The sequence below is a fragment of the Meriones unguiculatus genome, chromosome 1 (genome assembly GCF_030254825.1).
Source record: "Meriones unguiculatus strain TT.TT164.6M chromosome 1, Bangor_MerUng_6.1, whole genome shotgun sequence".
In the NCBI taxonomy this organism is placed as follows: domain Eukaryota; kingdom Metazoa; phylum Chordata; class Mammalia; order Rodentia; family Muridae; genus Meriones; species Meriones unguiculatus.
This window is the reverse complement of record NC_083349.1, coordinates 145,882,046-145,896,938: the sequence shown is the minus strand read 5'-3', so window position 1 is coordinate 145,896,938 and position 14,893 is coordinate 145,882,046. Positions and strand designations below refer to the sequence as shown.

At 52.5% G+C, this 14,893-nt stretch overlaps 1 protein-coding gene across 1 annotated transcript; it reads left to right on the top strand.

Annotated features, from left to right (window-relative positions):
* The first annotated feature begins 9,924 nt into the window (after positions 1-9,924).
* Ptgir (prostaglandin I2 receptor) lies at positions 9,925-14,893 on the top strand. Its single transcript, XM_021644128.2, has 2 exons — positions 9,925-11,607; positions 12,713-14,893. Exons 1-2 carry the CDS (start codon positions 10,840-10,842, stop codon positions 13,106-13,108), a joined length of 1,164 nt encoding a protein of 387 aa, XP_021499803.1. The 5' UTR covers positions 9,925-10,839; the 3' UTR covers positions 13,109-14,893.

Below are 14,893 nucleotides of genomic sequence, written 5' to 3'. Positions count from 1 at the left end.
GACCCCGCAGGAGGTGCCCGCCTAGTAGCCCTCCTCCTTTTTGCATTTTCCCATCACTTGAGAACAGCTGGCTGCCTGCATGATAACCATACCACAGCTGAGGGAGCCGAAGGTCCCGAGCTCCCTGTAGCCTAGGCTGCCTCATTTCCTTCACTCCCTCCGGGCGGGGACTTAGGGGCCTTTGCGTAATCCATCCGGTTTCACATCATGTTGACCCCAACACTGGCTTTTTTTTTTTTTCATTAGTTTTTTAATTTTTTTTTTGATGATTCCTTTTTATTTTTTATGTGCATTTGTTGTTTTGCTTGCATGTATGTCTGTGTGAGGGTGTAGGATCCCCTGGGACCTGAGTTGCAGACAGTTGTGAGTTGCCATGTGGTGTTCTTGGGAATTGAACCTGGGTCCTCCGGAAGAGCAGCTCTTACCATCTGAGGCATCTCTCTGGTCTCCATATGCTTTATTATTAACTCTGCATGTGTGTATGTCTGTATGTGGGTCTGTGCACATGAGTTTAGGTGTCCAGGGAGGCCAGGAGAGAGGGTGTCAGAACCCCTAGAGCTAGGGGGATTGTGAGCTGTTCAAGGTGGATGCTGGGACCCGAACTCCTGTCCTCTGGAAGAGCAGTACGTGTTCTCTCTGTAGTATTTTATCTATCTGCAAGTATACCTGCATGCCAGAGGAAGGCATCAGATCCCAGTAGAGATGGTTATGAGCCACCCACCAAGTGGTTGCTGAGAGCTGAACTTGGGACCTCTGGAAGAGCAGACAGTGCTCTTAACCTCTGAGCCATCTCTACGCAGTACATGTTCTTAACCGCTGAGCAAACTCGCCAGAAACCTACATACCTACTCTGACACCTCTCCACCCCACCCCTTTGACAGGCCCCTTTGACAGGCTCTCATTCCCTTGCCCTGGCTGTCCTGGAACTCGCTTTGTAATACAGGTTTACCTCAAACTCACAGAGACGCCTCTGCCTCCTGAGTGCTAGGATTAAAGAAGTGCACCAACACCCCCCCCCCTTTAGGTACTGGAGATTTGAGCCCAGGACAAACAAGCAATTTACTATGAAGTGGAACCCCAGCCCCTCACTGACGGATTTTAGGCAAATGCTTCCCATTAATTGATTTCACCAGTCCTCATTTTACTCTACATTTTACTTTTTCTCTTTTTCTTTTGTTTTAAAATTTTGGTGTGGTTGTTTTCAAGGCATGGTTCCTCTGTGTAGCCCTGGCTGTCCTGAAACTTGCTCTGTAGACTAGGCTGGCCTCGAACTCTGAGGTCTGCCTGCCTCTGCCTCCCGAACGCTGGGATCACAGGCGTGCGCCATCACATCTGGCTCTTCTTTTATTTAGAGACAGATTTCACTGAGTAGCTGGGGTTGCAGGCCTGCATCAGTGACCTCGCTCTTGATCCAGCTACACCACCCCCACTCTCTCTTTCAAATCATTCCTGGATACCTGCTGGCTGGGGCAATGCTGGGAATGTGACTATGGCAGAGACAGCCCTAGTTCCAGGGATCCAGACACTGGCCTCTGTGGGGCAGAGCTGAGATGAGAGAGTTAGAGAGAGAGAGAGTGCTCCTGGCCCATCTTGGGATCCATAGAGGAGTTCCTTGTGGAGAGGATATTTGGGTTCCTGTGCAGTGTTGATAAGACTTGGGCACCCGGATAAAAACATCCCTTGGTTAGCCAGATGGTGGTGGCGCACACCTGTCATCCCAGCACTTGGGAGGCAGAGACAGGTAGATCTCTGTGAGTTCCAGGACAGCCTGGTCTACAGAGTGAGTTCCAGGACAGCCAGGGCTACACAGAGAAACCCTGTCTCAAAAAAAAAAACAAAAACAAAAAAAAAAGAAAAAAAGAAAGAAAGAAACTCATGACTCACATTAGAAACAATGAAGGCATGAAGGCAGTCAGTCATTCAGGGGCCCCCTCTGACTTCCCCCTGTGGTATCTTAATTTGGGGTCCTGTGGGCTCCCACTCAGCCATGTTTTTCTAAACTGTGAGGACAAAGGACCTCTGCTATGTTCACCAATGCACCGTATGGAGCGGTGCCTACACAACTTGCAGCTGTGGTTTGGAGGCTATTTTTGGCCTAGACGATGCTTAAACATGTTCTTGATTTGGCTGCAACACAGGACTGATTTCTCATCAAAGTCCTTATTTCCTGCTTCCCCGAGGGTAAATTTTTAAAATTTGTTTATTTATTTATTTTTAACACAAGGTTTTGTTATGCAGCCCAGGCTGGCCTCAGACCCACTATCCTCTTGCCTCAGCCCTCTGAATGCTGGGATTACTGGTGTGTGCCTACCTGCCTGGCCTTCCCTGGCATTTTACAAGGCTTCTGTGCTTTTCAGCTGGACAGTGCTCCCCTGTGTCCCTGTTGTGTGACTTTTCCTTGGGAGGCACACATGAACAAATATTTGTTTATCAATGACAGACAAAAGAAATGATTCCAATCTAATCCAGCTTGGGGACCCAATTAACTTGTTGAGGTGACTTACAGGAAACACTGGTGACTCAAAGGCAGCTACATCACCAAAAAGCCCATCATGGCATCGGTGATGACTCAAGAAAGCTGCATCTCTGAGCTTCCAGCCCAATGAGTGTGCAGCTCCATTCAGTATCGTCCTGTCAGGTTCGGTTTGGCCAAGAAAACTCACTTCAGAGAAGCTTAAAATTGAAAGTGTTATTTTCTGTGATGAAGGGAGGCATCCAGTTTGGGTTCTGAACTATATCCCCGAAGGGAGATTATACCACATTTTATTTTATTGGTTTTGGTTTTTTGAGACAAGGTTTCTCTGTGTAGCCTTGGCTGTCCCGGACTTGCTTTGTAGACCAGGCTGGCCTCGAAGTCACAGAGCTCCACCTGCCTCTGCCTCCCTGAGTGCGGGGATTACAGGCGTGCCCTGCTGTGAAGGGCTGGACAACAGCTGTGAAGGGCTGGATGAGAATACAAAGGGTGCAGGAGCGGGGTAGTCTGTTGTACTGACCAATAATCGTATTTGACACAAGGGGTTGAGCAAGGAAGTGAATGTGGGTGACTGGGTCTTTCCAGGTCATCTGACTGCAGGACCCTTGAATCAGCTTTTTTACAATCGGCTCTCCTTCTGGACCCGGGATTTAAGGGGACAAAGGGGTGGGCCAGCTGCATGTAATTAATAAGTTGAGACAGGCAACACATTTACAACTTGTGTGCCTTAGCTTAGATAACTGATTAACAGACGAACGTGAAACATCTGAAGAGGACAGGATGGGAGGTACTAGGTACTAGTACCTAGTAGATGGGTGGTACTAGCTGGGTACTAGGCCTGGGAACATGGACAGTTCTGACACTGCCAGCAAAATGAAACTTGTTCCTGAGATGGCTGGACCCAGGAAACTGTCTCTCAATAGTCCGACTGTCTTGACCCACCAGCACCCAGGCTTAAGCTTGTTCCCAGCTTATATAACTCAACCTGTTTATTCTAATCCACATTTGCCACGTGGCCCGTTATGTCTGACTTCTGACTTCCTCCATGTCTGGCTGGTGACACTCCCCTCCACCCTCACCCCCCCACACCTCACCTCCACACCCCTCACCCCTCACCATTACCCCACCTCCCCACCACGCTTAACCTGATACTTTCCCAGAGTTCCCATCTCTGCCTGGAAATCGCGCTTAAGTCTCGCCTATCCTCTCCTGCCTCCCTATAGGCTGTCAGCTCTTTATTAAACCAATCAGAAGATGCTTTAGGCAGGCCAGGGAGGACAGTAGCACACCCTCACACAGGGCACCGAGAGATAATCCCAGCCGAGGAGTCTGTGGCCCCAGCAATCGTGTACCGCTTATGTAACTGTAAAGGGGCCTTCGTGGATTTCTGACTTTATGAGCTTCGTGGGCCTTGAAGTTTCCGTTGTTTTCTGAGCCTCAGGTGCCCCCCTCCTCCCTCCAGGGGAGAACTGTTTTGGCTGGAGGAGCAGCTTACAGCCATGCCGGCTGGGGGCTGCTTCGGGGCTTCTTTCAGTGGAATGAGAAAAAAAACGCTTCTTTTGAAACTAGGGAAGGGCTGGAGTGATGTGTTTGTCGCGTGAATAGGGCCTGAGTTCAGTCCTTAGCACCCATGTAAAGCGCTGGGGATGGTGGAACACGGTGGTGATCCCCCTGCTGGGGAGGCTGAGACTCAATGGGCTAGCTAGGACCCAAGGAGAGGCCCTATCTCAACCAACCAGGGGATGGTTAAAGCAGAACAGTATCTGAGGTTGCCCTCTGGCCTCCCTATGCATGCATACCTGTATATGCTTGCAACCTTTGCATGTCTGTAGGCACACATGTACATACAATGTGCCAACTTGTGCCTAGGCACACATGAGCATGCTCACACACAACCATGCCTGCACCTGCCAGTGTGTGCTCACACACCCCAAGGGGAAAGCAAACTTGATTGATCTGGTTGGTCACACATTCACTGAATTCGAAACCACCCTCCTCAGACTCCCCTTAGCCTGCATCCCGCATCAGAGTCTGTGTTTCTGCTGATGGAGACTGGGCTCTGTCTCCTGAAGTGGTTCATGGGGCTTTCCTCCTCCGGAGGCCTGGCAAGTGCTCTATATTTGCACTGGACTAGGATCCCCTGGGCCCCAACTCTGAGCTTCCTGTAGAATAGAGGCAGAAGCAGCTGTAATTACATCTCCTTCCTGCTCCCACCTCTCAGCCTGCTCCAGCCTGTTTGCATCATGTCTGTGGAAGCCCCAAGGGAAAAGGGGGACAGAGAGAGAGAGAGCCAAGGATGAACTGGGGGTGGGGAAGGAGTTGGGAAGGGCATCTGGCAGGGCCCAGGATGTAAAACTTCTAATTGCCACAAACCCAGCCCTTCAGAGCTTGAAGGAATTTGGGCTCCCAGAACCGCTGAGCCCCAAAGTTCAATTTCTTTCTTTTTAGATGTTATGCTGTGTGTGTGTGTGTGTGTGTGTGTGTGTATGTATGGAGGTCAGAGGACAACTTATGAGAGTTGGTTCTCTTTTTCTACCATGTGGTTCCTGGGGGATGAAACTCAAGTCATTAGGCTTGATGGCAGGTGCCTTTGCCTGCTCAGCCATCTCACCAGCCCTCCAATTTCTCCTCTCTCTCTCTACCTTCCTTCCTTCCGTCTTTCTTTCTTTCTTTCTTTCTTTCTTTCTTTCTTTCTTTCTTTCTTTCTTTCTTTCTTTCTTTCTTTCTTTCCTTCTTTCTTTTGACAAGGTCTTACTTTTCAGTGTAGCCCTGGCAGGTCTGGAACTCACGATGTAGTCCAGGCTAACCTAGAACTCATGCTGATCCTTTTGCTTCTGCCTCCTGAATGCTGGGATTTCAGGCTGCTACGATTTCTCCCCCCTGAAGGAGGAGCTAGCTTCATAGCTTTTGGTTTGCCTTAAGCTCCCAGCTCCTCCTGTCTCCTCAGCTTCTCCAGTGCTCTCACCCTGTAGCCCAAACTGGCCTTGAACTCAGAGCAAGTCTTTCTGCCTCCTCCACCTTGACAGTGCTGGGATTAGAGGTGTAAACTCCCCCAGGCTCTACCTTTCCAGAGTCTTCCAGACTTGTGAGGAAGGACCAACTTGGCCAACGTAGACCAGTGGTTCTCAACCTGTGGGTTGGGAAACATGGGAAAACACAGCTATTTACATTATGGTTCATAACAGAAGCAAAATTACAGTTATGGAGTAGCAAGAACAATTATTTTGAGGTTGAGGGGTCACCATAACATGAGGAACTGTATTACTGGGTTGCAGCCTTAGGAAGGTTGAGGACCACTGGGCTAGACTGTCGGAATTTAGGGCCCTTCCAGACTGGAATCTGGGTAGTCTAAGCCTCCCTTCTGCACCTTGCTGGTTTTAGGGAGGCTGTTGAAAAAAGCCAGGGGGTGTAGTTGTCAAGAGGGAAGCCAGGAGATTGAGGGAGGGCAGTGACAGAAATTTGGAGGAGTCAGAAACCTGAAGTGGGGGCAGGGAGACGCGGTTAGCCATAGAGCCACCAGACACCAGAAGCACCGGGTTGACTAATCTCATTAGCTTCACAGCTCCAAATGGCCATGTCTCTGGTCACCTCTGCTCTTTCCTGTCACCCTCAGCTCTGAGGTCAGCTTTGAGGACCAGGATCTAGCTGGGGTGAGACTCGGGCCAAGAGGTGGGGGTGTCAGGGTGTGTGTGCTCACACGCCCAAGGAAGTGCTTGCTTCCCATCTGCCCCTCCCAGTCCCCTGCTGCATCGCTCTGGTTGTCCAGTTCTCATGAGTTCCTTGCCTCCTGCTCTTCATCCCCTATGCTCTGGAGTGGTGCTGGCTTGTCTCAAGAGACCTGGTAGTGGGGGAAAAGAGAAAACCAAAACTCAAAAGAGCAGAACAGCCTGAAAGGGTCTTGAAACTTCTTGAAGCAGAGCTAGGGGACAAGTCAGGCCTGACAGTAGGCATGGGTGGCAGGTGGCACATATATGGACCGCATGGATTGAGGGGAGCATGAACATGCCCCCAGGGCCTCCACCAGGAAGAAAGGGATCAAGGAGTCAGGGAGAGTGGGTTCTGCAGCAAGAACTGAGTCAGCCAGGACCTGCTCACCGAGGCTTTGCACACCCTCACTGCATGGTGTCTTCTGAGCACCTCTGTGTCCCTCCAGCCTTGGTACACAGTGTTTCTTAGGTTTGTCAAGGGAATGATGGCTCTAGCGGCTCTCTGAGAAACAGGCAGGATGAAGCGTCTCTTCTTTTTACACAATATCCCAATAGTTGAAGCAGAAGCCCTTTTCCTTAGATGACGCTGTGAGTTTTGAAAGGTGGGGCAGGGGAGATGGCTCATTTTACGATGGCACCTTCCTCCAAGCCTGTGGACCTGAGTTCAGTCCCAAGGACTCACTCACATGGTGGAAGAAGAGAACCAATACCCACAACTTGTCCTCTGACCTCAGTATGCCTTGGTACACAGGCAGAAACATACTTAAACACAATGAATAAGATTAAAAAAAAAAAAAAAGCCAGGCACAGTGGCACACACCTGTAATCCCAGCACTCAGGGAGGCAGAGTTCAAGGCCAGCCTGGTCTGCAAAGAGCCCAGGGTGGCCAGGCTACACAGAGAAACCCTGTCTCGAAAAACAAAAACGAACAAACAAACAAAAAAAAAAAACCCAGACACTATGTTGATACATGCCTCCAAAGATACCTGTGACCTGGCAGTGCACACATCCTCACCCACTTCACAGATACTTGTCTATCTGTGCACAACACATACAGCAGCAAAAATATGGTCACGGAGCTGGGGAGATGGCTAAGCACTTGTTCTTGCAGAGACCCTGGGTTCATTTCCCAGCACTCACATGGTAGCTCAAAAGTATCCGGAACTCTCCTTCCAGGGGTTCCAACATCTGCCTCTGCCCTCCGTGGGCACCAGGCATGCACGTGGTGCACAGACATACATGTGAACAAAGCACTCATACAGGTAAAATGAATAAATCTAAGTTTTTGGCAAATTACTTATCTGTACACCTGGCTATACCTATGCACACCCATCGGACATATGTCTGCACACTCCCACCTTTGAGTCCTATGTGTTTCTACCCCACCTCGTAGAAAGCAGCCAGCTAAGGTCCTGGTCAATGAAGACGCCCACAGAAGCTGCATAGTGTTACACACACACACACACACACACACACACACACACACACACACGCACGCACTTGCAGTCTTACATGCCAAGATGGGAGTTCCAGGCTCCCATCACCTCTCTCTGATCCCCACACCCCTCTCCTCTGGGAACTACGTTTCTGAGTCGTTCTCTGTAGTGTCGGTCCCTCTGGCCTTTCCCTCCTCTTCTGAGGAACCCTGGGGTCCCCTGGGGAGGCTGAGTCCTGCTGTCTGTGTGGGTAGAAGGCGGTCTGCTGAGTCACCCTCCCAGGGCGGCTCCCACCACCTTGCTCTGCCCCTGAAACCGTGTGCTGGGTGTGCACATGGCCCAGCCCCCACATGAAGGCCCCTGGCACCAGACAAAGGGATGCATAGAGCCCTCTTTCCCCCCTCATCACTGCCCCTACTTGCTTCTGTTTGTTTTCTGACCCTTGCAGAGAGTCTTTTACAGTTTAGGGTGACCTGGGGCTCACTGTGTAGTTGACGGTGACCTTGAACTTCTGGCCCTCTCACCTACACCTCTGGAGGGCACAGCACCACACCCTGAGCAACCTACTTCTGACCCAGGAGCAGGGCAGAGGCACCTGGAGCAGGGCAGACTCTGGCTTCCACAGGGTAATGGCTGTTAGAGGTGTAAGAAGGGAAACCACAGCCTACAAGGGTGCGGGGGCCCGTCCAAGGTCCCTGGGCAGAAGAGCCGGGGACTTCCCGAGCTAAGTGATGGTGATGGGGACAGGAAATCAGCAGGAGAAAGCTCCGGGAAGTGGAGGTCCCACCTCCTGCTCGAAACTCCCCTAATGCTGAGACAGGACGCCAAGCCTGCCAGGCGTCATCCTTCATTAATATGATATGACTTCCTGAGTTCCCTCTGGTCTGCCTGGGAACCAGAGACCATGACAGGGACCACATGGCCTTCCCCACCCCCGTCAAGCTGCTCACTCCCCGGAGTAGGGATGGGTGGTCCTTTGGGGATCCCAGAGCAGCTGGAACTGGGGATCCATCCTGTCGGAAACCAGGGATGCCAGCTGGGTGGCAGCTGGACACAGATGATAGGAAGATGTGGTCATGGGGGTAGGGGGGACAGAGAGGGCAAGGCAACAGCTGCCTGCTGTCCAGCCCTAGTGTCAGGGACACTGCTGCCCTTGAACATGAAACACCTCTGCACGGACCTTTGTCTTGCTCCAAGGCAGGCCTGGAGTGGGTGGAATGCTGGACACAGTCACACGCCCGGGAGGCTGCTGGGACCCATATCATGGAAGAGGAGACTCAGGTTAACCAACTCTCTGCCCTTGCCAAGGACTATCATGCATCAGGAAGGTGGTCACATTGGTACAGAAATGAAAGTCAAAGGGCTGTGTAAGCTCTTCACTAAAACTGTCTCCTTGAAAAACGAGGGTGTCACAGCTGGGTGTGTGCAGGGGCTCAGAGTTTGAATGCTAGCACATTGGGGACAGCAGCAAGAGAATTGTTGAGAAAGTTTGAGGCTAGCCTGGAACAGATAGTGAGACCTTGCGTCACACAAACAAATAAAAACAAAACAAAGCTTGCTGGGCTTTGGTGCCAAACAGATACCTGAGGTTGATCCCGGGATCAATGTGGCAGAGAGAGAAAACTGACTCTGGCAAATTGTTCTCTGACCTTAAGGCCTGCTCTGGCCCTCATCAACTGTGAGAAAGCAGGAACTATGTAGTCAGTGAGAAGGTCCCATAACGACTGTGCTGACACACTGATTTGAGAGGAGGTATTCTGAGGGAGCCTTGTGTGTGGGAGCAATGCTGGAGCCCGAGATGGCTATCCATCACCAAAGTGTTTTTGTTGGAGGTCAATGTCATCAGTGATTGGCCTAGGGCCTGAAAGTGCTATGCTGAGATGCAAGAGTTCAGCCTTTAATGGTGGGTCATCAAAGCCCTGTAAACTGGAGACCACAGATGGACTGTGTGTCCTGACACAGGACTCTGAGATCCTAGTCTAGGAGCCCAGGGATGAAGTCTGCCCAGGCTGCCTCCTTCCTTAACTCCTGGAAGGAGTGAATTGTGTCCAGGGACCAGGGTTCTCCAGAGTGTCTGGAAAACACTACATCATGGAGGAATTTCCTCATCATTTCTCAATCCTAGGGCCAGGCCCTAACCCCAGGGCCTGAAGCCCAGAATAGCTTCCCTAGGCCACGCACAGACAGGTCAGGCTGCAGCCAAGCTGGAGAACCACTCAGCGCTAGGGCCTGCCTGGCCCGCCTTGTGAATTTTGAATCTGGGTGACATGAACAGGGACTTAGATATGAATGGAGTGGTGGAGGGAAGACAGTGAGAGAGAGAGAGAGGCAGATAGAAAGAGACAGGGAGAGACAGAGAGACAGAACAGAAACAGAGAGACAGGGAGAGACAGAGAGACAGAGAAAGACAGAGAGACAAAGAGAGAAATAGAGAGAGAAAGAGACAAAGAGAGACAGAGACAGAAACAGAGAGAAACAGAAAGACAGAGACAGAACAGAAACAGAGGGACAGAGAGAGACAGAAACACAGAGAGAGAGGGACAGAGAGAGACAGACAGACAGAGACACAGAGAGAGAAACAGAGAAGCAGATGAGATGCTGGGGTAGAGAGCATAGAGGCCGAGGGTGGGGTAGTGGTAGTAGGTGGTTGTGCCGGGGACTGTGAGGAGGGGTCGGAGGGGAGGCAGAGGCAAGCGATGGATGCTCAGAGCAGTGGATGGGGTACAGGCCAGGGAAAGCAGGCACAGAGCCCAAGGGGACCTCTAGAGACCAGCTCAGGGGGAGGAAGGCGGGGCAGAGAGGAAATGAAAAAAGCTGGGGCGAGCAGGCAAGATGAGGAGGGAGGGCGGGTCCTCCGAGGGAGAAGCTGACAGAAACCTACACAGACCCGCAGACAGGGACAGGACACACAAAAGGCAGAGGTGCCGAGGGGTCCAGAGAGCAGAAATGTAAAGGAGGTGGCAGAGAACCCCAGAGGAACGGACTGAGGACAGTGGGCACTGGAGGCACAAGGGGACAAGGAAAGAGACGTCAAGGGAAGGGAAGAAACACGAGAGTGACAGACATAGAGAAGACACAAACAAACGAGAGAAAGAAGCACGCACCGGGAAGTGGGGACAGAGGTCCCAGCTGCTGTGAGGGCCTTGGCCAGCGGTGGACAACCTGGTGGCCCCCTCCCACCCCTGGGAGCCTTCTCATCTCGGGTGGCCGGGAGCGGCAGGGCATGGCTGACTCTTGCCAGAACCTCACCTACGTGCGAGACTCGGTAGGACCTGCCACCAGCACCCTGATGTTTGTGGCTGGTGTGGTGGGCAACGGGCTGGCACTGGGCATCCTGGGTGTGCGACGGAGGTCACACCCATCGGCCTTTGCAGTGCTGGTCACTGGGCTGGCGGTGACGGATCTGCTGGGCACGTGCTTCCTGAGCCCTGCGGTGTTCGTGGCCTATGCTCGAAACAGCTCGCTGCTGGGCCTGGCCCACGGTGGGTCAGCGCTGTGTGACACTTTCGCCTTTGCCATGACTTTCTTTGGCCTGGCCTCCACGCTCATCCTCTTTGCCATGGCTGTGGAGCGATGCCTGGCACTCAGCCACCCCTACCTGTACGCCCAGCTGGACGGGCCGCGCTGCGCGCGCCTGGCCTTACCTGCCATCTACGCTTTCTGTTGTCTCTTCTGCTCGTTGCCCCTTCTCGGCCTGGGTGAGCATCAGCAGTACTGCCCCGGGAGCTGGTGCTTCATCCGCATGCGTTCCACCCACCCTGGTGGCTGTGCCTTCTCCCTGGCCTACGCCAGCCTCGTGGCCCTGCTGGTGACCTCCATCGTCTTCTGCAACGGCTCCGTCACCCTCAGCCTCTGTCACATGTACCGACAACAGAGGCGCCACCATGGCTCGGCGGTGCCCACCTCTCGGGCACGAGAGGATGAGGTCGACCACCTGATTCTCCTGGCCCTGATGACTGTCATCATGGCTGTGTGCTCCCTGCCTCTCACGGTGAGTGTCCCTTGGAGCTGAGGTGCAGGGGGAGGGGAGGAAGGCAGCACCCCGCTCTGCTCTCTATCCATCATGCTCATTTGGGCAGATGTGGAAATTGAGGCTCAGAAAGGGTCAGACAGTGACTCTGTGTTCCATCTAACAACTCTTGACAACCCTAAGAAGTCTCTCCACTTTCTTTTGCTCCACTAGATGCCCTCCAGCCCTTAGTTGTCCCCTGTCAACACCTCTCCACCCAGCTGCCCAATCAAACACACCGTTGTGATGATAACAGCGTCCACAATTCACAAACACTCGATTTCTGCTGACACAAAGCTTAATGGCTTCCAAATGCCTCTTCAGATGAATTTCAAATTAGCCTTACACAATCATCTCAGAAGCACTGGGCAGGAAATGACCCTAAGGTCCCATCCTGTCACCCTCTTCACCGGAGGATGATAGTGCCCGTTTTCCATGATCACACAAGCTGAGTCTCTACCCGGGCTCCCTCATCCCGGAGCCTGGCCATATAACCCACGAGCACCCCACTCACTCCCAGAGCCTGGGCCCCACCCCTGTCTTCCTTCCCCTCCCAGCCTCCCACTCTCAGTGCCTCCCACAGGGACCTTTGAGCTGTCCTTCCCACAATAGCAGCCGGTGAGGCTGGCGCCCTCCAGCCACACCTTTGTGCTGGGTGCGTGGGATGGATTTTGGGGTGCTTAAGCCTCCTGAGGGTTAACAGCAGCTGACAAACCTACCTCCGAGGGTGGCTCCACATGAGGTTTTGGGAGCCTCAGAGGGCTCAGGCATCTGCGGGGGGCGGGGGATGGGGGATGGGGAAGGTCCCTCAGCTGCAAAGGGTCAGTCTGGTGGGTGGCTGCTCACCTCCCCACCCTGTCTTCCCTCTGCCAGCCATTTGCTGTCTTCTGAGACTTTCCTGTCCTCTGCTCCCCGGATGCATGCGCATGTCAGCAACTCAGCCTACATCTTTCTTCATCTTATCTCATTTCCTTCCCCTCCAACCTGCCACAACTCTTTATCCCTGTGGGTAGGAAGTTCAAGTTGGGGGTGTAGGGTCGGGGGAGGACAAACCTGCGATGCATCTGACATCCGCCCTGCCCCTCAGATCCGAGGCTTCACCCAGGCTATCGCCCCGGACAGCAGTGAGATGGGGGACCTCCTCGCCTTCCGCTTCAATGCCTTCAACCCCATCCTGGACCCCTGGGTCTTCATCCTTTTCCGCAAGGCTGTCTTTCAGCGTCTCAAGCTCTGGTTATGTTGCCTGTGTGCCCGTTCTGTCCAGGGGGACTTGCAGATGCCCCTTTCCCGGGCCTCATCGGGGAGAAGAGACCCACAGGCCCCCACTACTCTCCAGGCTAAGGACGGGAACTGGGTGCCCCTGTCATCCTGGGGCACCGGGCAGGTGGCACCATTGACTGCTGGGCCTCTGTCTGGTAGTAACAGCTGCTCTGTAGGAATGCCATCCAAAACGGAGACCATGGTTGCCTGCTCCCTTTGCTGATATCTAAGCTGGTCTGCATGCCACCCTGGGCCCAGTGATGCAGAACCAGAAGGCAGATCAGAGATTCAGCCCATAATGGTGGAAGCCACATATTTGACCCCTAAAGTCTGGGGGTGCTGCTGTTTCTCCTCCCAAAGTGGCTACGGGCCTTGGGAAGAGAGTAAGGGACGCCGAAGTTTCTGTGGCTCTCAAGAAGGATTCTCTCAAAATAACCAGGGCCTGGCCGAGCTGCTCTGCCCCTAGGATCCTCCATCCATCTCGCTGTCTAAATATTTAGGGAGCAGAAAAATTCCCAGCAGCTTCTGTGGAAGTGAGTCTGCTGGGGTTAGTGTGTCTGCTCTCCTCTTTCACCGAGGCGGGCCTTGGCTGCCCACCCCAGGTCCCCAGGGGACACAGCCATGCCCTCTCCCAAGCCATTCCAGCAACTTCTCTCAGAAATGTTCCTACCCCCCCACGTTTCCCATCCCCCATCTGACGTGGGGGGTCCTGAATCCCAAAAGGAAGCGGGAAGAAGGAAAGGCCACTGGACTGCAGGTGACGCTGCGGGACAAGTGTCTGGCACAGAAACGGCCTGAGAAATGCCACAGCTTGGAGGAATTGTGCTATGAGGGCTTGGTGGGAGGACACAGGGACAAGACAGAGATGGTGGTGATGTAGCAGGCAAGGGTCCCAAAGAGTTCATAGAAATGCCGGTGCGTGTCCCAAGCCTGCTCCCTCCCCCCTCCTCCATTCTGGAACAAATAACTGCCTCCTTTTAGAACTGGACTTCAACATGTTTGGAATCTCTACAAAGATTCCACTCATCCATCCATCCATCCATCCATCCATCCACCCATTCAACAAACTCCCAGGGGACCCTGAAGTCAGCAGGTCTGCTCACCTGGGACTGGGGACACAGACAAGTCCCGGCCTCCAAGGAAAGAATCCGGGGTGCTTGGGAATGAGTTGGCCGGTGCATGAAGGGAAGTGAGTCAGCTGGAGAGCTGGGCTAGGGGAGGGTCAACAGATGCTACTCACTTCTGCCCTGGTTCCTGTTTCACATCTACTCTGGTTGTCCTCCTGTCTGCTTGGTAGCATATTAACAGAGCCTTTCCAGAGAGGGTAGAATCAAGGCCCAGAGAGGGTAATCCCCCAGTCTGGGTCATACAGTGAAAATGTGGAGTAGGTCTGTATGTTACACTCTCTCAGGGCCTCTCTCTGTACCTCACTGAGGATTAAATGACCCACTCCCAAAAGAGCAACTTAGCACAGGACCTGAGAGGGCGCCACAGTGGGGTTACTGCTCTTGCCGTCAAGATCGTTGTCTGGGCAAACATTGATTAGGAAACAAAAAGCAAGGATTTCTTTTGGCTCTTTTTCCACCCAGCAAATATATTTCACATTAAGGAAGATCACATTAAGGAAGGGTAAGGAGTGCCAAGAGAGGTGAAAACAGGCTGAGGTAAGCCGGGTATGGCGATGTTTGCCTGCAACTCCAACACTATGCTCAGGCAAGATTGGGGTTCAGGGTCACCCAAGTACTACATAGAGAGTTCAAGGTCAGCATGGGGCATTTTAGACTTCAAAACCAAATGACAACAGATGAGTCCACAAAACAAACCAGGATGAGGTGACCAGTAAGCAGGCACTAGAGAGTATTGTTTGGTGACAGTTGCTGGCAGTGTAAACGGGCCAAATACCACTGAATGTGTAATAGTCTGTGAATGGAAAATGGTTAAAATGGTACTTTTTATTTACAGATATTTTACCACAATAAAAAAAATGTGATGCTGACAAATAACGAAA

Bases quoted from the DNA above. Each gene is read 5' to 3' on its own strand.
- Ptgir (XM_021644128.2), top strand. From the start codon at position 10,840: ATGGCTGACTCTTGCCAGAACCTCACCTACGTGCGAGACTCGGTAGGA. The intron at 11,608-12,712 runs GTGAGTGTCCCT...CCTGCCCCTCAG, and splicing joins TGTGCTCCCTGCCTCTCACG to ATCCGAGGCTTCACCCAGGC.